Source organism: Ovis aries, chromosome 3 (genome assembly GCF_016772045.2).
Source record: "Ovis aries strain OAR_USU_Benz2616 breed Rambouillet chromosome 3, ARS-UI_Ramb_v3.0, whole genome shotgun sequence".
In the NCBI taxonomy this organism is placed as follows: domain Eukaryota; kingdom Metazoa; phylum Chordata; class Mammalia; order Artiodactyla; family Bovidae; genus Ovis; species Ovis aries.
This window is the reverse complement of record NC_056056.1, coordinates 193269580-193295738: the sequence shown is the minus strand read 5'-3', so window position 1 is coordinate 193295738 and position 26159 is coordinate 193269580. Positions and strand designations below refer to the sequence as shown.

The following is a 26159-nucleotide window of genomic DNA, read 5'->3' as shown; positions in this document are numbered from 1 at the left end:
CAAATATGTAATTTACTCCTTGACTGTGACATTTCATTCTTTATATATATAATGTAAGTGGTGACCAGTTACATTATTTTATACAGAGAATGATACATTACATTTACATGTTACATTGTAATAATGTAATGGAATATCCAGTTACATTTTACATATTTCATATATATGAAGAGTGAAATTTCACACTTAAGGAGATTACCCATCTGACTTTTTTTTTACAGATAGCAGAAAAGTAATGAATATCCAGTTACATTATATATAGAAAGAAAATTAAATATTATAGTTATGTCACATTATAAAGGAAAGCTCACAAGTCATGCATGCTATATTTATGCCTACTTGAACTCTATGTATCTACTTTCTGAAAACCTTATTAAAATACTGAAAACCAAATGCTGCTTAACTACTTTAGGCTTACTTTGCACATCTGCTCATGAATGTCCCTCAGATGCAGAAAAATAATGACTGCTGAGATCATCAGTAGAATTCAAATTCCAACAAAGTCTATCTCCATTTAACTCTCTCTCTCTCACACACACACAGCAAAGTGGTATAAGAAATAGACTAGACTACTATGTAAACAGGAGGTTTGCATGGGTGAACCCTGGTTATTTCCAATCCCCAGAATTGTGCTTAAGACATGGTAGGCACTTGACAAACATCTACTGGAGAAAAATGTGAATGATCAGAGTGGTAAGTATATTCTATATAAATATTTCCTTATATAAATATTTCCTCAGCTGACTCATATTGTTAAATACTTTAAAGTAGTAACTACACTTTTAGATGTTAACTATTAATTTTGCCTCCAAAATAAAGTCAAATTTCTAACTATATTTCTGAAAACAAAAAAAGAGAGAGTAACATTTTCTAAATTTAAACCACTAAATCTATCATTAGCTGAAGTTCATTCACTGTAAGATTGAGAAAATTTCCAGTCTAATAAGTCTTAAAACCTACAATCTGTCTAAAACAGTAAAAGAAGAAAAAAAAAATTTTAGAATATTCTCAAAAACAAAAGAAAGGCTATTCAAACATCTTGCTTTACTAACTCGGGGCTTAAAAACACTTAAAAATATTGTCTAAGTTCATAAGCTACTTCAAACTAGTATTTTTCAAATGACATTATATAACTACTTTAAATTTCCTCTTGTCACTTCTAAAAACATTATCTAAATTGACATGCATCCTACACAGGAAAGAATAACAAATGTTCCTCAACTCACTGAGACTGTTATAAGAAAGAAACTATGTGTGACCTATTCAGAAATACTTCTAGTGGTAAACTCAGAAGAAAAAAAGATTACAGCCATTTGAGAAGCAATGAGCTAGGGCTATTAAAATTTACTCAAAATATTATTTACAACTGAACTTTCAAACAGACTTGAGTTTCTAAAAGATAGGAATCATTTGCCCCCTGGGATGTTAAGACTTGCAGACATGTGGGACAATCATTACCCTTCTCTCTCCCTCAGCTGAAAGTTGCACCGAGCCTGTTTCACTCACCACATTCTCCTATAATTACCAAGTCCTGAAGGCTTTACATTCTAAACAGTTTGTAAATTTGTGGTTAAGAGTGTAAGCCCTGAAGCCAAAATTGTAAGGTTCAAACTGGGGCTCAGTCACTTCCTATTTGACCTCGGACAAATGGCTATGTTTCGTACTGCTCACGTACAAAATGAGACAAACGCCTATGTGAGGGCTGTGCTTGAGGATTAAATGACCTACTACCATAAAATCTTAGAAGAGTACAAAGTAACTGCACCATGAAACTTTAGCTCTCCTGTCACCATCAGATCCCAGGTCACTATCTTGCTAGGACTCCTGCACTGCACTAACTGGGCTCTCTCTAGTCTTGCTGCTTTTAAATTCATTCTGAATCAGTAGGCAGCAATTTAATGCAAATCTGACTACTCTGTCTTGAACCTCCTGTCCCTGGCATGTCACACACAAGATCTGCAAATGTTATATTCTCCTTCCTAGTAGCGAGGTTCATTTCGTCTTTCTCAAAGTGTTTTAACAGACCAAGGAAATAAGAAACAAGGTAATAAAAGGTAAGAGTTTTGAATAAATTTTCAAATATTGAATTTTCAAATATTTTCTTCCTGCTCTATAAAAATACCTTCTATCACTGCAGTTAACACTGTAGTTAACACAAACTAACACGACAAAGCAGAAGAAAAGGAGGTGGGGGAAAAAGGTAAACTAAGACATTTTGTATTAATAGCAAACAAAAAGTATGAATTAGCTATGTAATAAACATCAAATGAGTAATGGCTAGGATATTGTTTTACAAATGCTTGAAGTTTCAGAAATAGACTCAAAGAATATATTAACATGGTTCCAAATACACTGTCTGAAATATAAATCTAAGTGAATCTTCATATACTATCCAAAACTGAGCTCAAGATTACTACCTCTATAAGGTACCCTGCCACACAGAGTTAATCTTAACTTTCTCTTTAACTCTGAACCTTGTATCACACCATACTACACAGTAAGCCGTTTACATATTCTTCTATCCTCCTAGAATATAAAAATAGGGGGACAGGTACCTTTGCACATCTCTTATCTAGCAAATTGCACAGTACAAAATAAATTCTAATAACTGCCCACATGGTCTACTGTTTTGCATGAAACACTATTGTGTGATATAAAATGTTTTCCTATATCGTTCCACATTTTAATGTTTCTGAAATAAAAATGTCAAATAATTAGTATGTTTGTCTAGCATGTGTTCCTCTTTTTTCTTAGAAGGCTTTTATGAAGTCAATGCTATAGCTGGTATCAGAGACCAGGAAATATAATATTGATAAATAATTTGTAGCATTAACAGAAACTGTATCAACAACTACTTTTCTACAATTTTTGATTTTCTGTGGTAATACAGGACAGGAGTGGCTAAATATTTCCTAATTACAGAGAAAAATATATAAATGATTTGAATACATTTACCAAATATATAAATTTTTTGCAGAATTATCAAGCTAGTTTTCTGAACTAGTATCAGAAAAATCCTGGTTTCTAACTATATACCAATTCTTACCAGAAAGACTCTAAATATCCCCAATCAAAAACATAAAACTATGAGCATATTAAACTGAAAACATCATTTTTTATGTTCTTTTAATATGCTGTAACATATCCATCTTTTCTTTCTTATACTCACTACTGGATTTTATTTTAAATGATGGCAAGATATACTGCTTCCTCAACCATGTTCCTCCTCACCAAATTTTGTTTACAGGGAACAAAGTCTTTACTGTGTCTTTAAGATTTAACTTTTGCCTTTTCCACTTTCCAAAACAGTTCTATCATCTATTATATCTCTCATTTTAAACATCGTTGCCCTCACAAACTTTCAGCTCCTTAAATTATTAATGATGATGCCTCAATGTCCTATTCTTATATAACTAGCCTTTTCTCTGCCCACGACCATAATCTGCCCATGTTTTTCTAAAATATATTCTTATTTTATTAAATGAATCCAGCAGGGTATTTTACATTTCTCATTAAAAAAACCAATATAAAGCATGACATTACAAGAGATTACTTTAACTCTAACCAATGTGATACATGCTGGCAAAAACTTAGATAGGAAATAGAGGTAATTTCCTCAAAGATTTACCAACTGATGTCAGTCCAAATCTGCAAAGGTTGGACCAGATCAGATTGTTGGACCAGATCAGATCAGATCTGACTTTAGGTTAAATCCACATGATGAACATGAGTTACTTCATAGTCAAACATGCACTACTTACATCAGAACTTACTCCTGGACTCCTAAAAACAAAATAAGTTTATAACACTGAAAAGATTATGGGATATTATCTCAAATGTTGAGCCTCTTGGTGCTTCTGCTTTTGTTTTTCTATAAACAGATGTACTTTCTGATACAACTAAAAAAGTTCTTTAGGAAAATGCCAGTTTCTGATACTGAATCAAATAGCTCTATTATTTAATTCTAAAATAGAGATAATATAAATATCTACATTTTTATGTTGAGAACATGCTTTTAATCAAAAAGAAAAATTGGCTTTGACTCTAAACCACATCATCAGCTGTAAAGCTATCTTAGTTTCTTTAAAAGCTACAAACTATATTCATATGTAAAATTACTTAAAAAGAAAAAATATATTCCATTTGGAAAGGGAGAGAGGAAAGCTTATGAAAGCTGTTAATCCCCCCAAAATCTGCTCCTACTTACCAAATTTCAGAACACTTCTAGAATTATAAAAAAAATACAGCAAAACCACTACAATATTGTAATTAGCCTCCAATTAAAATAAATTTTAAAAAATTAAAAATAATAAAAATACAGTTATACTTTTATAATATTTACAGAACACTAAATATATTCAAATCTAAATTGAAGTTTAAACATACTTCAAGATGATCAAACTAGCCATTTGATACTTATATATTTAACAATTACTATTCCCTTAATGATAAAGCTAATCTAGTATCATTCACCTGATATGAAAAAACTGTACAAAATGTAATAAATTTAAAATTATCACTCTGAAAGTTCATCACCTAACAGAAGTCATTCATAATTCATGGTATTTCTATGGTTTTGATTAATTCATTTTAGTAAAAACATTTTTATGCTTGTATCTCCATGGAAATTACAAAAGTTATCACATATGTATTCCAAAATATATCTGTATTAACTGAATTGACATTAAGCCTATTTAATTGAGAACATTTCTAAAAACTTCACTGAGCTGCCATAATTTTTGTCAGCATATGTAGTACTGAATGACCATTAAAATACCTGAATTGAAACTATTCCAGTCTAGCAGTTTGTAAGATCTTGTGTTACCCATAATTCCGACAAAGGCTGAGTTCAAAACAGCAAATTAGTAGATCAGTTTTAGGTGCAGAATAGTAGGGAAAAAAAACAAACAAAAAATACTACAAATAAGAACACAATTGACACCACCACTTGACAGGAACTAGAAAGACACAGACAGCAGAGTTAATAAGAAGTAGAAATAGAGAAGAAGGAACATGCTATAGTCATCTAACATTAACTGAAGTCTAATTATTATTTCAGATAATTAATTACCTTTTAAAACCTTCCCATTCTCTCCCTTATTGTATGACCTGTTTGTTTATTATTGAAGAAGAGGAAGTTCTAAAGAAGTAACTCCAAAATAACAATCAATAGTTAGCAGGTGGTAGTCGTTTTAAAATAAGGCTTTTCCTTTTAAACTTAGTGTGAAATGAAAATTTCCCATATTCACTAGTCAAAAAATAGCTGCAAGATTCATCTGAGAGTGCAAATATAGGACTTTTAACATTAGAATGTGTTATCTCATCTGTCATAATTTTCTTTCAGCAGAGTAACTCAGAATCATAAAATTAATAAATCTTTATTATAGTAGATGCTAACTGAGTTTTGTTCTGACATTTAGCTTCTGTAAACAAATTAAAATTTTTTCACACATAATTATTTACGGGGCCTGAAGATTAACAAAATGTTAAACAAATGTTCCTTTTTCAGGCACAATACATATATAAAAAAACATCCAAATAATGTGATAATTATATCAAAATAATATAATATTGGGGCCATTAGAATATGATTTGTATTTAACCGAAAATAAAAACAAAACTGAAATACAACATTTATAACATTACAAGTATTTACATGTATTATATATGCCCATAATCTTCTGGAAAATAAACCATCAGTAACTGAGAATTTCTCCACATAAACTGAAAAAATATTCTGATAGGGAAGGAGAGAAAGAAAATGGATGTGCTATAGTTACAATATACAAATCATATTTTATAAGAAGGAAGAACTTGTGTTTTCTTCCCTGGGCCTGGAATTTTATATTTCTTACACAACTAAAAATAAACTGTCAAGTATGGAAAACGCTCAAAAGCAGGTTTTGAGGTTTTGTTTTTTTTTTAAGTAACGCAATTTAAAATTTGGCTCTCTACTTAAACTTAATTTAAATAACCTTCATTTCTTCTCCTAGATTCTACAGCTTACTCAGAGTACATGGAAGCAATGATGAAATTTAAATGTTCCCATCACGAACAACTGAATATATCCCTAGAGCCATTTCTGGAGCTATTATATCGATGGGTGGATGCCACCTATCAAAATACTTGAGTCAAGGGTACATAGAAACACAGGTTACTGGCCTTGGGTCACCCAGTTAGTGCCAGGTATCTTAACTCAGTATTTCCTTGCACTTCTCAAATAATTTAAGTTCCTAAATGCACAGATATGAAACTTGGCATAATCTTCAAGATCTCAATCCATTAAAACTGGCATCAGTCTAAATTTGCCTTTAATTACTGCTGCTGCTGCTGCTGCTAAGTCACTTCAGTTGTGTCCGACTCTGTGCGAACCCATAGACAGGGTCCCCCGTCCCTGGGATTCTCAAGGCAAGAACACTGGAGTGGGTTGCCATTTCCTTCTCCAATGGATGAAAGTGAAAAGTGAAAGTGAAGTCGCTCAGTCGCGTCTGACCCTCAGCGACCCCATGGACTATAGCCTTCCAGGCTCCCCCGTCCATGAGATTTTCCAGGCAAGAGTACTGGAGTGGGGTGCCATTGCCTTCTCCGTTTAATTACTACAGAATGCATAAAATACTGCACGAAGAAAAGATTTTAAATTGACCCCAAAAATGAGATACAGGGGAAAAAAATAATAAACCAGAGAAGAAAAAGAGAAGACTGGTACTTAAAATATGTATTTGCTCAACGTTAGAGTTAAACTAATCCCCAAAAGTATTGCTTTTCTGCAATTCCATTCAGGGTTTAGAAAAATTCCATTCTGTTTTAATTCAAATGACATCAAACTATGGGGCCCAGATTAAATTTTTTAAAAATCTAAAAGAACGGTAATGCTTTGTATCCTCAAAATCACTATTTGAGTTTTGCATACAATAATTTCAAAGCATTTTTCTTTTTTCATAGCTGTCAGTACAAGGCCCCAAAGAGGTTACTGGAAGTGACCATTTCAATTTTCAAAAATACATTCGCATACATGCCAGGTAAGAATACTAATATAACTTCAAGTTTAAGGTATGTCATCAAAATAATAAGTGACTTGAGCAAGTTACTGGGCATCTAGTCAATGAGAGATGCAAGAACAAGTTCCATAGGGAAAGTTCCTACTATACTTCTCATGCTTATTTTAGATTTAGAAAAACCAGCAAAGCATTTTTAATCCAAGGGTCTGAAATTACTGGGACTTGCATGCCTTTTTTCTCTTTCCTAATCAAGGTTCATGTTTTAAAGAAGTGAGTTGCCATTTTCTCCTGTTTGCTTAAATGGAATAAATAGCTACTGAAAGAAACCAAGGATCCAAAGACAATAATTACTTTTTTAAAACTTTTAGGTTCTCTACACAATGTATACATGTCAAACTAAGACTTCTTTTATGAATAAGAAAATTACTCAAATAACCCATAAAGAATTATTCCAGTGAAAAGAATTAACCTAACCTCTTTAAGCTAATGGCCACAATGATCAAATTGTAAATTTTGTTATCTGCCTGAGTCAAAGAAAACAGCTGACTCAAAAGTGATTTAAGGAGTGCCTCAGAGTGATACACCTTGGCCAAAAATGAATCAAGATTTGCTTTGTATTAAAAAAAAAGGTAACTGAAATATACATGTCTACTTAGTTTATTTTTAGTTAAGATTACTGCAAATATTTGAAAGCAACGTGTGCTAGTTTATACTTTCTTCGTCATTTTTCTTTTTGGATAAATTCAGCTTAAAAAACTATAAAAATCAGTGTTAATAATAATCACAGTGTAAGTAAATGAAACACAGAAAACAAATGTTTAGAGAACATACCAGGATTGTGGATGCGATCCAAAAGCTTCACAGAGCGTGCACTAACAACGCCCCCAACATGCACAAGGAATCCAGGAGGAAATGCCGTCAGGGTGAAAAATGGAAATTCCTAGTAGAAAGAATGGGGGAAAAATATGCCTGACCATGTGTGAAGTACAAATGCATGTCTGTTAAAAAGCTTGTCATAAAGAAATGAATTCTACCCCTTAACAAAAGGCTACCAATTATACATTACAGGTGCTTTGTAATGAAAAGCTTCCTTGGATGCTGAGTTCCCAATCCATTTTCCCATATGTATTATGTTATAGAGAATCCGAACACCTTTTTTATCACTTCTAAATGAGAAAAAAAAAAAACAACATTCTCAGAGTTTCAATTTGAGATATTTGAACACACTCTTCCTTCCTCTCAATTGCCTATTGTGATCGAACTTGGCAATGAGATGAGGAATCTGCCTGAACCACAATCCACGTCTACTTCTCTACGGGGCAGACTCTCCCTCAGACACCTACCCTGTTCCAGGCTACTGGCAGACTCTGAAGTCTTGGGGCAGGAGGTCTAAAACAAGGTGGGGCTGAGGGAGGAGGAGGGAGAGGATGAGCAGAGCAGGTTAACAGCTACATAGAAAGATGAAGAGAAGAGCCAAGTTCAGGTAGGCAGAGAATTACTGTGTGGGCTTATTTCCTCTATCAACAAGGGGGCAGCAGGAAAAAAAAATCTAAATATATAAATGCATATTAAGAAGGGGAGAGGTATGTAGATGACAGCAAGGTAGGCAATCAAATTCTACAAGTTCTTCCAGGATTTATTCTCCTCTTTCTCTCTCTCGGACATCAAATTTGTCAACTTAGAAATGAAGAGATGCAGGCAACAGAGAAATGGTAAAGCAGAGAAGGAAAATTTATTAAAATAGCACCCAAAGGAAAGGAGAGTTCCTGAGGCCGCTCATATGATAAAAACTGGATGCAAGAAAGGAAAACAATATCCAACCTGTCTGGCGGCAAGATTAACATAGCTCACTTAACCACAAGTCACTTAGCAGTAGCCTCAGCTATTCAGAACATACTGAGAACTGGAAATTAAGCAAAACAGGGCTCTCAACAGTCAAAAGAACTGTTACAGTTGCAAGGACTAAACTTCATGGATTTCATTCCTAAGAGATCCCCATAGACTATATTCATACAATGATATATGGTAATTACAAGTGTATAATATTACAAATATATTCTAAAATCTACTGGTATCTTTTTTTTCTGGACCATAGCAGATTAAATGCAGCAAATAAAAGTTGGGAGATATACAGAATACTACAAGAAGTATTAAGAAGGCATATTAACCACAGCAAGATTACTGACTGGCTGCCTAAAGCATGGCGATATGAACTGACCAAAGCATAATTCACACAGCAAAGCAACTTGGAATCATTTAGCACAGAGGCAAACAGTCCTGCACACCCCAATAACCCATGACGTATAGTATTAAAATATATATACATGTGTGGGTGTGTGCACACACACACTCATATTCAGAAATAAATTCATTAAAATTTAAAAGTAATCTTTAACAAGGGCAAGAAAAACCTATGCTATGTAAAAAGGGAGTAAAAAAACAGTGGAAGTGGACAAATTTGACCCAGTTGATAGGTAGAGGCCCCCTTATTTCCACCTAAATTTTTTACATATAAATTTTAAATGAGAAAGTACAGATAAGCTCATACTATTGGAAATATGAGTCTTTTGTTCAGTCTCTAAGTTGTGTCCTTAAGATCCTTAAGATTTGTTTTCAATTTTAAGAATACAGAAGTTTTAAAATTTCCTCAAAATACTGTGGTAAAGTCCAAAAAGCATGTTACACTTTATACTTAACATTTTAAATATTTTGGATAACAGACAGTGAAAATGCAAATTTTGGAAGCTAAATGGAACGCAGTACTTCCACCTAAACTTGAGAAATAAGTAAATTCCATGCTGGAAATCTGCATATAAGATTTTAGATAAGATAGAAAAAGAAAATGAACCTAAATGATTTCTCTATTTGGGAGTCTCTAACTCTTCTCCCCAAACTTCAGAAAATGGGAGAACAGGATGGGGGGAAGCATCACTCCAGAGCAGAAGTAGTAGGGGACCAGCTGACCTAACAGATAGAGGATGCCCTGCCAACTTAGACTCTGTCCTAACTGTCCCCAGTTCATCCAGGCAGCACACTCCCCCAGTTTAACACAAAACTTAACCTAGAGGGACTTCCCTGGAAGTTCAGTGCTTAGGACTCCCATTTCCACTGCAGGGAGCATGAGTTCTACCCACAGTTAGGGCTAGGATCCTGCTTGCCACAGGGCGTGGCCAAAAACAAACCAACGAACAACCTAAAATTTAAATGGCATTATTATTCAACCCAAACTATGATTGGCAAACAACACTTTCAGAAGAGCTTACTGCCAGTATCTCAACTGAGGGTTAAATAGCTATCCTCCCACCAGCATCACCAGTAACTATTATGGAGCACTTCCAATGTGCCAGTCCTGTGCACAGCACCTCAAAACTAGGCTTCACAGACACTACCATACCCTGAGATGGATGTCCTATCAAATCCAGGATTCAGGTGAAACACTGAAATGAAGAAGGCCTACACTCTCTGAGCCACAAACTTTGTCACCTGGCTTCTTACCATTTTTGGTTAAAACACTGAATAAAAGAATTAATTTTAATCTCTATTACTACACCTGATGAATCTATAGGCTCTCCTCCACTGAAAAGGACAGCTTCGTTAAGATCCACCCAAGCACACCCTGCCTTCAGTGTCCAGATGGGAATGCCAGGGACCACATTTTCTCTGGAAAGCCCTTATTTTGCCCTGTGGAGCCTAGATAAGACTTCATACATTGATGCTTTGACATAAGCCAAGTGCATGCAGCATAAATCATTTAATAGCATGTGCTCAGAGACAGGCTAGTTGAAAATTCTGAGAACAAATGGAATTTTTAAAAAGATTTAAATAGGATTTTTCTCAGAAGATATTTAATCAATTTCATTTTTTGAAATCAGAGATTTTTTTTATTATCCCAAGACACCATAGTAAACTTTCTAAATACAAAACTCCCTGCCAGGTTCCCACAATGATTTATCATATAATTTTATCCCTTCATAATTTCTCAAAAGAATCCATTTTAAATCTAACTTTCCCAAAGTGGGTTCCTAACAGGCATTTTACATGAAAGGACTTCATGGTAAAATACATTTGGGAAATACCAAACTAAGTCAATTAGGATTCTTTATTGAAGAAAAACATACATTCCAGAATCTAAAAAGTAACTTCATTTTTCTGGCAAGTTAAAAAAAAATTATATTGGGAAAATAAATCTATTTGCTTCATAGCAAATACTTCACAGGCAGAACCTTAATCTAAACTTTTACCTCCCAATAATCTGATACCAATTACCAAGATCTTGTCAATTTATTTTTTAATGCTTTTGTGAGAGAGGAAGAAAAAAAGCACTTTTATTTTTGATAACTGCTACTTGAGTAACTCAAAAGATGATGGACAAATAAAGTTCCTCTTTTCCACAAGAAACAAAAAGCCATATAATATATTAAGGGTAGCAAGGGGCAGAAGTGAATGTTTTAAAAATGAATATATAAAATGATAAATAGATCATATGTTCAACTTGATCTAGTGTTCAACTTGGCAGAGTTAAAGCATAAGTGACCACATACAGGGAGAATTCTTCATTATTTCTGCTCAAATTTTTTCCATACTGATGGCAGCCACAGGTACATGGGGAAGCCAAGCATGACAAGGCTTTTTCTACCCATTATATACACAGGGTAGAGAGGGAGGCTCACACATACAACTCACTGCCACTGCAAGGTTTGATAATGTAAATATATTGCCAACTGAGGTTTACAGAGTGGTAAATGAAAACTATAGACCTCCACATCTCTGCTGTTAATGCCTCGAGGATTATTTAGTAATGTATGTCCAATGTGTTAATGTGCCCAGAAGTTTAAGAATGTTTGAAAGCATATTTGAAAACATAAATTTTATCCAAACTAAATCCAAAACATTTTCAATGATTAGTATTTCTTTTGTCCTTTAAAACTAGGTGCTTTTTAAAGCTCTCAGTACAGACAGGAGAGTCACGGACTCAACACACAGGCAAAGTTTCATTATATCAAATGTCAAGGCAAGTCAAGTTTTTCTGTTCATGTGAATTCTAGAATGGTAATTAGATTACAGAAAATATTCCTAGCGTAAGGGACTCCAGAAAATGTAAAACTGGGAGGGGGTAGGCAATAAGATAAGAGTTCTCTGGCCTAAAAACTGTAAGTGACACACACACTTTAACTCTGATCCTCTTCCCCATGCTGTTAGTCTTTCTTTATATTTGGTTTCAATGTATAGTTTGAATGTTTAGGTGAGCTACTTGATGGCAGTCATTGGCACGATATGCCTGCCGATGTAAGAGTAGTAGCTCAAAGGCAAAGAACCAGGTACCACCCAAGTCCTACCAAAGTCCCAAGTTTAGTTCAGCTCTGTTCTCTCCAGACTTTTATAACAGGCAAACTGCACACACAGATACTTTCAGCACAAGGAAAAAAAGTCTAAAAAAATTACTTGTTGTACTGTTTATAATAATAGGATCTGAAAAACACTCTTGTCGAAAGCCAACTTCTAGCAAATAAATACCTTTGTTTTATAAAATGCATCCTTTTACAGGTATTTGATATGTGTTATCTTTTTTTTTTTTTACTGCTAGTATAAAATGGAACATGTAAAAGAAAATTCTGTAAATGCTTGTAACTTCCAAATCAGACATAATGAAAGCTATGGAACTGTGCCTTAAAATAACTGACATGACATATAAAACCATGCACTGTATTAGTTAGGGGGGAAAAAAAAAACATGAGTCTCATAGTGCCATTAAATTAAAACAAAAAACAAACAACTTTGCATTACAAAAAGAAAAAAAGCTGGCAACATTTGTTAAATGCTTAAATAAAACTTAAATGACCAAGATTAAAACTAGAAAAGCTACCAATACATGAAATAGGCTCTCACACATGTTCAGAAACATACCCGCCTTCTACAGAACCTATGAGGCGATCCTCCCTTAGCAATGAAGTTTATACAAAAAAATAAAGAGAGAAAATCATCCAAACACTTTAGCTCTTCATACAACATATTTAACTAAGTAAGTTTACAGTACTTAAAAGAGATGTATTCACATACTGAATAGTCATATTATCTATGTTAATCTGTAAAAATATGGAATCTGCATTTCTTAATCCCAAAGAGACTGGCCACTGATAAAATTTATCTCAGCAAATATATGCTAATATACTAAAGAATTATTTTTAATACAACACCAATAAACTTTTTTCTAGAAAATTATCCACTATTTCCTTTTATATATTAAACCCTAACATAAAATTAGAAAGATTTCATTATTCAATGGATATTTCCAAACAGACTATTTCTAATATAACTTTGGGAGATAAGACAAAAATAGTTATAGAATTATTCCAAATTAAAAGTAATCATTTATAAGCAAATTACTATGATACCTTTTGGACTGAAATTGTAATATTAATCAAAACTAGTATATGGAAACAAGTACGTACATAGAAGCATGAGAATAAAATCATATTAACAGTGTAAGAAGAAAGAATATTGAGTGAACCTTACCCTCTGTTCCAATGCTGATTGAGTCTGTTGTCTTAAAAGAGCTTTAAAGGGCCCCCCTTCTTTTCCAGCACTACCACTTCCCATTCCTACAGAACATCAGTATGTAAATAACGACCAAAAACAACTAGAGACATAGAAAGTTTAATTGCATTTATCTTCATAAATATCATGAACAAAATCTGTTAAAAACAAAAATCTAAACATTTGAAGTATTTGTGATGGCAACTAAGCACATACTCTTTTTTATTCACAAGGTTTTCTTTAGGAGCAAGATGTCAAAATTCTGATCACAGTGAGTGTACACTTAATTTATCCTAAAAATCATTTTTAAAATTACATTAAGGTGACAAACTTTTTATGTAATATTCAATTTTAAAAGTGGAATCTTCTAATAAAAAAATCAATGTAATATCAATTACTTATGTCCTGCTAACAAGTGAAGAGCACTAAAAGAAATGAGAAACATTAAAGGTGTGTTTCAAACTAAACGTATATATAGAGAAAGCACTAATTGAGCTTAAAATACTCCAAAATTCTCTAAACAGTGTGAATTCTAGGCAGCTTTGAAATATAGTCACATCTATTTTCTGATAATTTTGCATTCAGAAACATAATATTCATTACAAAATAGCACTAATATTCATATCATACAACTCATTTGCAAAAACTGACATACAGTTTTTAAAAACTAAAAATTGCAGACATATAATAGACACATCACAAATGTACATGGTTATGGATGAACGAATTACATTTCCCAAGCTCTTAGATGTATTTATTTTTAAGGCATAAGTTTAAATGTCTTTCCTTATTTTATTGTTTTGATAGTACTAATAGACCAACTATGGTCAAAGAATTAAAGAAAGCAGGGGGCAGGTGAGAAGCCAGTGCTCTACAAACTAAAATTAATAATTTAGTCCCACCTTTTAAACCTGAAGATACATGCAAGCATATTTACTACAATGACTTAAGAAAGGAACTAATTTACTTTTATATTTTTAGCTGTTCTTGGATAAGGAAACAAAGTTAGCATGTGTATAGTCCCATTTTGTTCTTTAAAAATTAAAAAGAAATGTATTTTTCTTGTAGTAACCTAAACATAATTTTTAGAGACTATACAATACTAAACACAGAAACAAAACTAAGATCTTCATATGAAGCATATTGAAAGCCATAAAATAAAATGTAATTTGGTAGAGATAAATGAAATATCAGAAAATAGAGCAGAATAACTTGAAAATTAATACAATGGACAAGAAAAAAATGGATAATGAAAGAATATCACTAAAATGAGACTTAAACTGATTCAAACAGAATAATTTACTAATGTAACCAATATGGTTTAGCAACATGATGACATAGGTCCAACGTGAATGGAGTTGGTGTGAAGGGAAAGAAAGTAAAAGCATCTAAAACAGAAATTCTAGTAATGAGAACCTAATAATTATTAGAAATAAGCAGCTCTAAGCACTTAGACAAACAATTTTTAATACATAAGATTATTTAGCAGAATATTCATAATTATCCATCAAGTAATCCTTAATCGTGTTCTCATGGTAATTTTACTGTCTGCCAATAAGAAAAATAAGAAATACATCCTGTGTCAAATACTCAATACTTCTGTACAGTATGAAATAATTAATTTTTTTCAAAAATGATTTCGAATAAAGGGATTAAAAAGCTGACATAATATGATCCTACCAGAAGCAGCCAGGAACAGCTCTTCACTGAAAGAAACACTTTTCCTCAGAACTGGGCTGACAAGGCTAGAAGGATGAGGGGGAAGGCTAGATTCCGAGAGGAGGAGACAGGACTTTTTAAGATGAAGGGACCCACAAGGGAGAGAGGGGGAGCTGGGACACAGGTAAATCCTAGGCCCCTGTGGGTAAGGTGCTGTGGAGGAAAGTAGCAGAGAAAAGATGCAGATTCAGAAGATGACCAGAAAATGCAGGATAAGGAAAGCAATGGTGAAGCAAAACGTAACAGTAAAATGAACTGTAAAATGCGTACACAAATTACAGTAAGCATATGAAGTCATTAGCAAGATCATCTGTTCAACGTAATATAAAGAAAAGGCATAGTCTAAAACTTAACAAAACCTTTACAAACTCTGCACTCATTAAACATTTTTAAATCGATTAACACGATTTTATGCCATTCTGATTACTTTTAGCTGACTCCTTAAAAACATTTATATTACTTCCGATTTTTTTGCTTAAGACTGTTTAAGGTCAAAATGTATCACATTTTTTAAAGCCAGAAATTTGTTGTCTCAAATACAAGAACTTTTTTAAAGAGGTAAGAGTATAGTTCTTCCAATGTTACTAACTGAAACACATGACTTATGGGTATTTTAATTGAATTTAAAAAAATCAAACACCTGCTACCACATTAAGCAGATAGCCATCATTAAGTTTAAATAAATAAAATATTAACTACCTTCTGTCATGCTTCAGGATGTATGTTAATGCTTTTCTTTTTCCTCTAAAATTTTAAATACTCAAATCTGATCATAACACTGTTTGCACTTACAAAGATTTGAGTACCTGAGAGTCAAAGGAATATGCTCTGAACCACAAAAAACACACATGGCAAAAAGCCTGATCAAAAAAAAGTAAAAATTAGCTTGAGTCAGATGTCACATCAGTATCTTAACACTAGCATTCTAAAATTCCACTTCTCCTAGTTGAATACTTGAAAAAAAAAAAAAGAAATAAAAGAAAATCTGGTAAAATGTCAAAAAATAAAAATCTACAGAAATAAATGTGAAATTTTTTTAAAACAAGACTCATCTGAGGTGGATGAGAGCTTTAACTAGAAACAGAAAAACAACTTTTTCAGTCTATTAACTTTATTCTGTTCTGTTTTTGTTTCCCACTGTACATATAATTAATCAATCATGAGCAACTAATCTATCATGAAATACATGCTGACCTACAGCTCTAGAAATTTCAGAACATTCATAATTTTGGCACTTTCAATCTCCATGAAAAATAGGAATACTTCCTAGTGGCTCAGACGATAAGGAATCTGCCTGCAATGCAGGAGACCTGGGTTCAATCCCTGGATCAGGAAGACCCCCTGAAGAAGGGAATCGCAGCCCACTCCAGTATTTTTGCCTGGAGAATCCCATGGACAGAGGAGCCTGGCAGGCTATAGCCCATGTGGTTGCAAAGAGGCAGACAGGACTGAGCAACTAACACTTTCACTTTCACTTTTTCAGAAGTAGTAAGGATCCATAATAAGGACAAGCACCTAAAAACTGTTAATATCCTATAAAAATGCAACTGATGTAGTGAATACTGCTGCTGCTGCTAAGTCACTTCAGTCCTGTCCAACTCTGTGCAACCCCATAGATGGCTGCCTACCTGGCTCCCCTGTCCCTGGGATTCTCCAGGCAAGAACACTGGAGTGGGTTGCCATTTCCTTCTCCAATGCATGAAAGTGAAAAGTGAAAGGGAAGTTGCTCAGTCTCGTCCAACTCTTAACGACCCCATGGACTGCAGCCTAACAGGCTCCTCCGTCCATGTGATTTTCCAGGCAAAGTGCTGGAGTGGGGTGCCCATTGCCTTCTCCGATGTAGTGAATAATTACAGGCAAAACAAAATAATTTACTTAGAGGCAGCTTATATAGAAATACATGCGAACAATACTTTTTTTGTAAATGAATTTTTAAAAACTAAAAATTTGGAGCTAGAAAATAGAAAAAAGTTTTCATTGATAACACAATTGACTGCCTACTAAAAAGCTAAGGGAATATAAGTCTGGTTTGGTTAATTTATTACTTGACAATCTTCATTAGATTTGGTTTTCCTGATGAATTAAAAAGAAACAGAAAGACAAAGGAAAATACTTTTAAAAATGTGTTTGTAGCATGGCCAAAAAAAGATAAGGAATACTGAAAAGTGGCTTGGAATACAAAAATGAACAAGCAGTGGACAGTCTCAAAAAATTAAGAAAACTACTCATCAAATGTTATGCTACGTCCTTATTATTTTGATATTATGAATTTCAAAGCCAGAATCTTATACTTTACTTAAAAACAAAATTTTAAAAAAAACCAAAAAACAAAACACCCCCACTTCCCTACAATTTCAATGATTCTGTTTTTATGACACCAATATGGTTAAGATGCCACATTCCACAGCATCCATTACTATCAAATATCACATTTTTTTGTTGTTGTTCACAGTTATACATGTAAAAATAAAGTAATGCTTTTCAAAGAATTAGGTATTAATAATTATCTTATTTATATTTTGTGACTATATTTATAAAAAATAATATTGTGTCTGGTGGTGGTGGTTTAGTCACTAAATTATGTCCAACTCTTGTGACCCTATGGACCCTAGTCTGCCAGGTGCCTCCACCCATGGTACTTCCCAGGCAAGAATACTAGAGTCTGTTGTTATTTCCTTCTCCAGATATTATGACCACAGGCTTTTTAAAAACACCCTATCTTTACTTTGAAAGTAGCACTGGTTCTAGAATTAGATTTCTTCTCATTATTTTCATAAAATCTGGGGTCGTTCTAAATTTCTTGTCTAACATAAAAACAGTTATTAAAGATTACAAATTAAAAATAACACATGAACTAGGCAAAATGTTTTCCTCAATCTGTCAAGGAAACTCCCAAACATGCCATTTGCAAAAACTGCAAATGATTAACTTTCAAATGTTTCATTTATCTTTTATTTTTCTCAAGAATATTAATTTGATGATTTAAATAAGCTAATTTTATTTTAAGGCATAAAAAACTAATTTGATTCATTAATCAATTTTTATCATAAAACATATTCACAAAACTGAGAGATCAGCAAAATACAAAGAGAGGGAAAAATTATAAATGTCATACACTGAGAAATATGCAAAAATAAGTAAAGCATAAATGCTATTTTCTAACCTAGAGAATATAACTAGCAAAACCAAACATTTAAAATAAAAGCTAATAAATATATATGCTCCAGTATAACAATATCAGCTGTTCTTAACGGTTTTTTTCATAATAAAATCTTAGAATTAAATTTCAAAATAGAAACAATGAATTCAAACTGTTTATACTGCATGAGGAATTGGACTACAAGCTACTAGTGTTACTTTCTATTCAAATGCTTTGAGATGTTATTCCTCTTAATTTGAACATGAAATGAAAAATGTCTACATGCAAAAATAAATCCTCAACTTCATATCTAAACTATAATTAAATCAACAAAATGTCATGCTTTGAACAAAATAACTTCTGAACTATACAAAGTTTTCACATTTTAATTGTAATCACTGAAAATGATCAGTATTTCCATTAGCTTTTAACTTAAATGCCAAAAACAGGAAGAAAGGCTTGGATGGAAAGCTAATAAGGAACAAAAAACAAATTTGGAAAATAAAAGAAAAAAAGAAAAGGTGAGTGGAAGTGCCTTACCAGTTTTGGGTGTCAAACTCAAATCTGTGTCAGAAGAAGAGGACTGTCGACTGTAGGACTTGGAAGGTGAAAAGGAATAAGTTTGGTTTTTCAGAGGGGTTGAGGGTCCTGATGAGTGAGTATTGGGATTGGGATCTTCATTGAAGGGAATCCTGCCAGAAGAAGGTGGAGAAATATTAAGCAATCATGTGCCAAAGGACCTGACAGAGGCAGCATGATCCAAACACCAGGAAAGGATTGGGGCAGGGCCAGTAGTCATTTCTTAAGTGTGGAGCTGGGTCTGAGGCCAAAGGCATCCAACTGTTGTTTAACCATTCAACATTCTCCAGATAAGTAATTATCTGCATTGAAACAGTTAATAAGCCAAGGGAAAAAGCAAAAAAGCATGAAATGGCAGACTCAAGGGGTAAAAAAATATTAAAAGAAGAAATAAACAAAAAGGATAAATACATGATTAAAAATATTTTCAAACAAACAATGCTTTTTTAAGTTACAAAATAAAAAATGGTGACTGCAAATGGTGTGTGTAAATATTCACAATAGTTTTTATATTTGCACACACAGATATCTTGGGAATAAAACATGTTTCCTTATCCTATAGCATCAAGAGTGCCACAGCTAAAAACACAGCAGAGTGGAAAATGAATATAGTTACACAGAGACATCGCATTTTATGCACAAGAGTCGCTTACCTGTTTTCCAATAGCTCTCTTCCACAGAAGGAAACAGACCCTACTATAACAAGCTTTGTACATAAAGAAAATAAGCAAATTGGAAGCTTTGGCAGCTATTTCATTTCGATTCCAATTATCTATTTTATTTCTAATGCAGAAATAACAGCAAAAATACATACTGGAAGATTCTCCCAAAACTCACAGTATCTATATGTATGTGTATATATATGTGTGTGTGTATATATATATATATATACACACACACACTCACACACAAGATAGGGTTCTTAGAGGATCTATGGAAGAGACTTTGGAAGCTGGAAGAACACTTTCACTTCCATGTAGTTAGAGCCTCTGCGGCGGCTAAATACAGGATTCTTCACTGCCGCTGGACTAGGAGTAAGAAAAGGAGGAAGCAAAGACTAGCGGGGCCTGCCTACGCTACCTGCCTGCCTGCCCTCTGCAGCCACTCTGCCCGTGGCCTGCTTCCCCAGCTCTGGAGTCTGAGCAGTCTCGTACCAGTATAGATGAGAGTGGGAACAGACACAGAGAAGTTCTGAGTAAGTCGTGAGCCAGTAGCAGTGTGAATTGGGCTGTTGTGAGTCGAGCGGCATCCATGGCTTGGAGGATGAACCAGCGGAGACCTGAGGGAGTTTGTGGTCAAAGTGGAAGAAAAGAAAACAATACATACAACAGATAGCAAAGTTATGTTAAAACAGTTTCAAACGAGCTTTAGCTAAGGGAGAGGAATTATTTTTTTAATCCCTAGCATGCACAAAATAAGTTAAGATAAAAAAGAAGAGCTAGATATTAATTTGTTAGGAATCAGATTAATAAATTATGACTGTGAATAGAAAAACAGCAAGCAGAACTGTCAGTGAAATTAAATAAGAAAAAGACTGTGATTTGGATTTTCAGTTACTTTAAAATGCCTGTTATTATTTTGATCATCACTGAGCTTACTGAACAGTATTTCAGGAAGAAAATAAAACTGAAAAGTCAAATATGAAGTTCTTACATGACCTTTGAAACTGAGATATGAATAATTGCTAATATAATTATATTTTTCTATAAAGAAACTTTAATAACAGAACTGTTTCTGTCTAGAATATAAAGACTAGGGTACATAAAAATATGAAAAATGACAGCATAAAGATAAATGAGTGAATAGAATGTATATATATGTATACCCAATCATCCATATTTCTGCACACCAAATATCTACCTTAAAACCAGGTTACAACAAGAACAAAACAAAGCAAAGGAACACTGCTTTCAAAAAAATAAAAATATTAAACAATATAAATGACTCTTCTGTAACTTTCAAACAGAAAATATTATTTAAACTTAAACAGAATTTATTTCAACTACATTCTGAATTGAAACTTTGTAGGATATCAACTAATATCTTGCAATAGATCACATCTACGTACATGTAAAGATACATATTTGGACCAGATACACAGATATACATTCATCTATGACATTTAAAATTTTCAAAGAAATTTAGGTGAAAGAGCACAGTTTCAATGGATGGCCAAAAAGAAAAAAAAAGGCATATTATATAATTAAGAATCCTGGACTTCATATAATCAATTATTTCACTGTGCAGTTCCTTCCCTTATGGACAATGGGGAGAAACAAATAAGTGACTATACTCTGAAAAGCTCTCATGCTCCCATTTTTTAGAATTCAAATTAATAGTAGTTTAAGAGCCCAACTTTTCCTGGCCTTTCTTCCTTTTCCATTGCCCAGTGAACATTCCCAACAATCACAATTTGTCAAGATTCAAACATGAGTTCTCATTAATTGGCAACAGTGGTCCTTTACAGACCATCTACTTTCTGAAAATATCACTGCTTTAACTGTAGGACAAATGTTTCTGTTTTTGTTGCTACCTTAAATGTTTAAGTGTTTAACGGATAAAAATCAAATATCTCCTGGGTGACCAATTTCTATACAAGCAACTAAGTGAGGTTTTATTTTTTTTCTTTCTCTGTTCAAGAGACTAATGGAGTTAAAAAGTCTAAGAATCAGTGCCATACAGAGGAGAAACTATAATTAAAAGCTCCTAAAAAGTACTTTTTAAAAAAAAGTAAGAAAAATAAAAAATTTTAAAAAAGTAAGGACATGACTGAAGCGACTTAGCAGCAGCAGCAGCACCATGGAATTGACAAATCATATTTAAATGCACTTTCTACAATTAAGATAGTTCAACTAGGAAACACCAAAGAGATTTATACTCTGTACTAAACATCTGAAATGAAAACAAACTGACGGAGTAGAACACACGGTTAATAAAAGCAAAATAAAATGAACACTATTAAATGTTCAAATTATGACATCGAATTAAAATCCAAGCACAGTGGAGGGAACATCACCATAATGTATTCTTGGAGCCCTAATTCTTATTGGTCTTATATGAAAGGTTGCCTTACAAGAATATGTTAGTGGTATTTCTTAACATTAAATCCATTCAGGCAAGAACATAATCCAAATTACCTTTATCAAATTCCTGTCTAGAATCAACAAAGTTAAAATTAAATAGCAAAGTAATACAATCAGATGACTCATAAAACAGTTTTAAACTAGCACCCAAACTAATTCTTTATCAAAAAGACAAAGAAGCTGGTTGAAAGTGTTTTTTTAAAAAAAATAATAATAATAACATGACTTAAATAATAAGATGCCATCAGAAAATCTTAATGAAGCCACTTAAATTCTTCATGGTGTGATATCTGAAAATTTAAGGCAAATGGCTGCAACAAAATTAGAAAAAGAGAAAACTTGGACAAGCTCAGGTTTACCATAAATGGAACTCTCCCTGAATGCAGGCAAAATGTAGTTCCCTACTACCCACATATCATTTTAGGACAACAACAGGTACTGCAGCTTTCTTTCCACTAAGTAATTTAGTGAAAAGAGGAAAACTTCAGACATCACAGTTGCAAAGGCCAGGCCCGTTCAGACAGTACAGATAAAGCAGGAGGGTGGCGGAAGGAGGAGGGACCCAGGTCTTCAAGTAAATTTGCTATGGAAAGAGAAAAAAATCTCAATCCCCAAAAAGGTTATACCTGCCATCTGACTTTATCTATAGAACAAGGTAGTTTATACCTTTTTTAAGACATATTTTAAATGGAATATAAAGCAAATTCACTCAATTTATTTAAAACAATTACACTTATCAATACTTCTAAATAAAATCAGGTCGCATACACAACACTGTCCTCCCTCTTGTGACTAAAATTTAATTCAAATAACTAAAGGTCAGCAGAAAGAAATAGTTAAAAAGAGTTGAGACAAAGAGAAAAACTTCACCTTTATAAAGACTATTTGAAAAAACATTGTGATTGCTTTCTAGGCAACCTCTCTACTGCTGAACTAGGAAACATTTTGGGTTTTTTGACTACAGAACTCTGACTCCCTGATGATGAAAGTCAGAGGTCAGCACACTACACAGTACAGACCAAATCCATCCTGCCATCCGATTTTCAAAATAAGTAAGTTTTATTGGAACGAAAGACACACCCATTCATTTGCAAACTATTGTCGGCTGCTTTCATACAACAGCAAAGTTGAGTCCTCGCTATTCCCATTCTGGTCATTTACCAAAAAGTTTTTTGACCTGTGATCTACAAGAATCTCCAGAGCAATGGTTCTCAGTGGAAATACTATCAGTATTTTTAGTATAGAACAAGTCTTTGTTGTATAGAGTTGTCCCTTGCTCTGCAGAACAGGCAGCATTTCTGGTCTCCAACAGAATCATCCACTTTACCCCAAACATTACAACAGAAACTTTTCATTTCAAGTATTCCTTCTCGATAGCACCACCACGTTGAGAATCTCTGCCTTAAGCACAAATGATGACACATAAGCCAAATCAAGCCAACAGAAATGTTTTGTTGGATCAGATGGAGTTTTTTTTTTTAATGTGAGACTCTAACTTCCTTTAGGTCAAAATTGCCAAATTCCTTTCATTTTTTTTAATAAACAAAGATAAAAACTATATGTCCAGTACATGAAATACTTACTATCTATTTACTATCTGGTCTTTTATAGAAGTTTGCCAACATCTGCTCTATGCAGTCCCAGTATTCACCATTTAATTATACCCAATTATTTTACTTATGTAAATTGCTTGACCTCTGTAGACACTGAAGTTTGAGACTCCCGAACAGGTCAGTCTTCCCTGCTTTCTATACTATGTTGCTAATAATAGGCATAATTGGATTACAAGGTATAAGGTATTAAGCATTTCCCATACAACAAGTAAAATTCCCCCCAATGCATAAACGTTCATTTTATGCTTTAGGTACACAGGGCCTAAAGATGTAGAACAAGTTTAATTATACATTACTTAATATGAATTTCACAAGACAGTATAAAAAGTACTAGGAAGATCTAAGTTTCAAATTTTGATAGTCATCTCTGATAAGTAAAATTGCCACAGGAAAAACTGTATTTTGAACAACTCTACTAAAATGTTTCAAATCAAATGAAAATATGTAAGCAAAAGATAAAAAGCTCCATAAGAACAATTCATCAATTCATACTTACTCCTTCATTTCTTTGGACGGGGAATTACATGCAGGAAGGAATGCTGCTGGGCTACTTAATTTATCCAGCGTACACGCTGTTCCTATGGCTCGTACCACTAACCCAGATTCGCCTTCCAGATCAAAACACTGTAAGTACCCAACAACTGCATTTCCTCTCATTTCAAGTACTTTTAAGCCAATCTTCCTCTGCAGTTCACCTACAAAAAAGGGAAGAAAATTCAGCTTTTTATCTGTATGTTTCAAAACACAAAGCTGGGTATGGTGGTGATTTGAAAGAGTACAGGAAAATCACAGATTTTGAGAACTTGAAGGTAACCTAGAAGATTACCTGATACATACTCCTATAGTTAAGGAGGTAAGATATTATTAGCTACATTTTACAGATGTGCTAAGTAAGGTTCACTCATTCGTACATTCATTTACTAAATAATTTCTCACCATATACTGTGTGCCTGGCATTCTTTTCTTCTGTGCTAGAGATACAGAGGGGAACAAGAAAGATAAAGCCCTAAAACTAGTGGCATTTACATACTAGGGGGAGAAACAGATAAAAAACAAGTAAACAAGTATTACATATAATATAAATAAAATACATAGAATATACAGCACATAATATACTCTAATATATAAAAATATAATAAATTATATATGATTTCTTAATATGTAGACTAAATACAATAAAACATATAATTAAATTATTATATTAACAGTAACATATTAACTATAATATGCATATGCATTCAAACATTAAATATTTATAAATATTTAAAATTGTATCAATTATATTAAAAATTTATAAATATGTACATGTTAATATACTTAATAAATTAATAACTATAAATATATCTATTTCTATTTAAATATGCAAATTTATTATAAACATATTTGTGTTTATTAATAACAAATATATGTATTATCTGATATATATGAGAGAATGAATGTATGTGCGTGTGTGTGTGCATATGCAGTCATATAAAAACAAACTTTAGATGGAAATAAGTTCTTCAAAGAAAAATAAATTAATGGGGTAAGAGTGGCAGGGGAGTAGGGGATTAAAGGAGGTATAAATTGTCAGAGAAGGACTATGAAAAGACATTTAAACAAAAAGCCTAGGGGCTTTCCTGGTGGCTCAGCAGTAAAGAATCTGCCCACCAGACAAGAAAAATTATCTATTACGCAGGAGACGACAGTTCAATCCCTGGGTTGGAAGATTCCCTGGAGGAGGGCATGGCAACCCGCTCCAGTATTCTTGCCAGGATAATGCCATGGACAGAGGAGTCTGGTGGGGAGGAGTCTGGTGGGCTGCCGTCCATGGGCTCGCAAAGAGTCAGACAACACTGAAGTAACTAAGCAAGCCCACAAACAAAAAGCCTCAGAGAGATCACCTAAGCTCTGACTACAAATAAACACTCAAAGGAGGAAAACTGCTTCCCACTATTCCACTTCATAAGCACAATTTCCTTTCATCACCTAGATAAAAAGGAACCATAAGCTTCTGATTCAGATTTCTTCTTGTTATAAGACAATAATGCACGTGTGTTTAGCAGAATGGGGCCAAGGATAAGGAAACAGTTACAATTCATAGTCTTCATTGTAAAGTTTTAGTAACATGTCAAAAGGAAGTGAAGAATTTTGGAGGATTAAGTCAATCAGCCATGATGTTATCATTATTATTTCTCAAATACCTGACATTAAAGAAATGAGCCTCTGTCTGGCCTCATTTGACGCCCTTGGCGTGCGAATTCGATCAATCCACTGATACTCCGGGTCTTCATTGACCACAAGCTCTTCTACAAATCCATGAATTATTACAGCTCTATAGCACTTTGGAATAGATGTTGCTGTTAAAGAAAATCATTCATTATGCTCCGTTTATCACAAAGTTAAATTCAACCCTTTAAAAATGCACAACTAGTTCTTACCTTATGGATACACACTACAAGAACATCTTTTACTGTGATAACCTCAGCGTAATCATAATACTACTTCCAATCAA

The 26159-nt window shown here is 33.4% G+C and overlaps 1 protein-coding gene across 40 annotated transcripts in view; it reads right to left on the bottom strand.

The window, feature by feature from the left end:
- C2CD5 (C2 calcium dependent domain containing 5) overlaps positions 1–26159 on the bottom strand; it is an 87918-nt gene that overhangs the window by 43801 nt on the left and 17958 nt on the right. For 8 of the 40 annotated variants that reach the window (XM_004006784.5, XM_042247418.1, XM_012175209.4 and 5 more), the window contains exons 6-10: positions 25849–26004; positions 24162–24360; positions 18931–19082; positions 13512–13597; positions 7830–7938 (exon numbers count right to left, since the gene is read on the bottom strand). In XM_004006784.5, the coding sequence (XP_004006833.2) occupies positions 7830–7938; positions 13512–13597; positions 18931–19082; positions 24162–24360; positions 25849–26004 (702 nt within the window). Of the gene's footprint in view, positions 1–4777; positions 4844–7829; positions 7939–12902; positions 12936–13511; positions 13598–15212; positions 15405–18930; positions 19083–20123; positions 20249–24161; positions 24361–25848; positions 26005–26159 lie in introns of those variants that run through there. The other 32 variants (XM_060414189.1, XM_060414191.1, XM_060414194.1 and 29 more) reach the window with 10 other exon arrangements.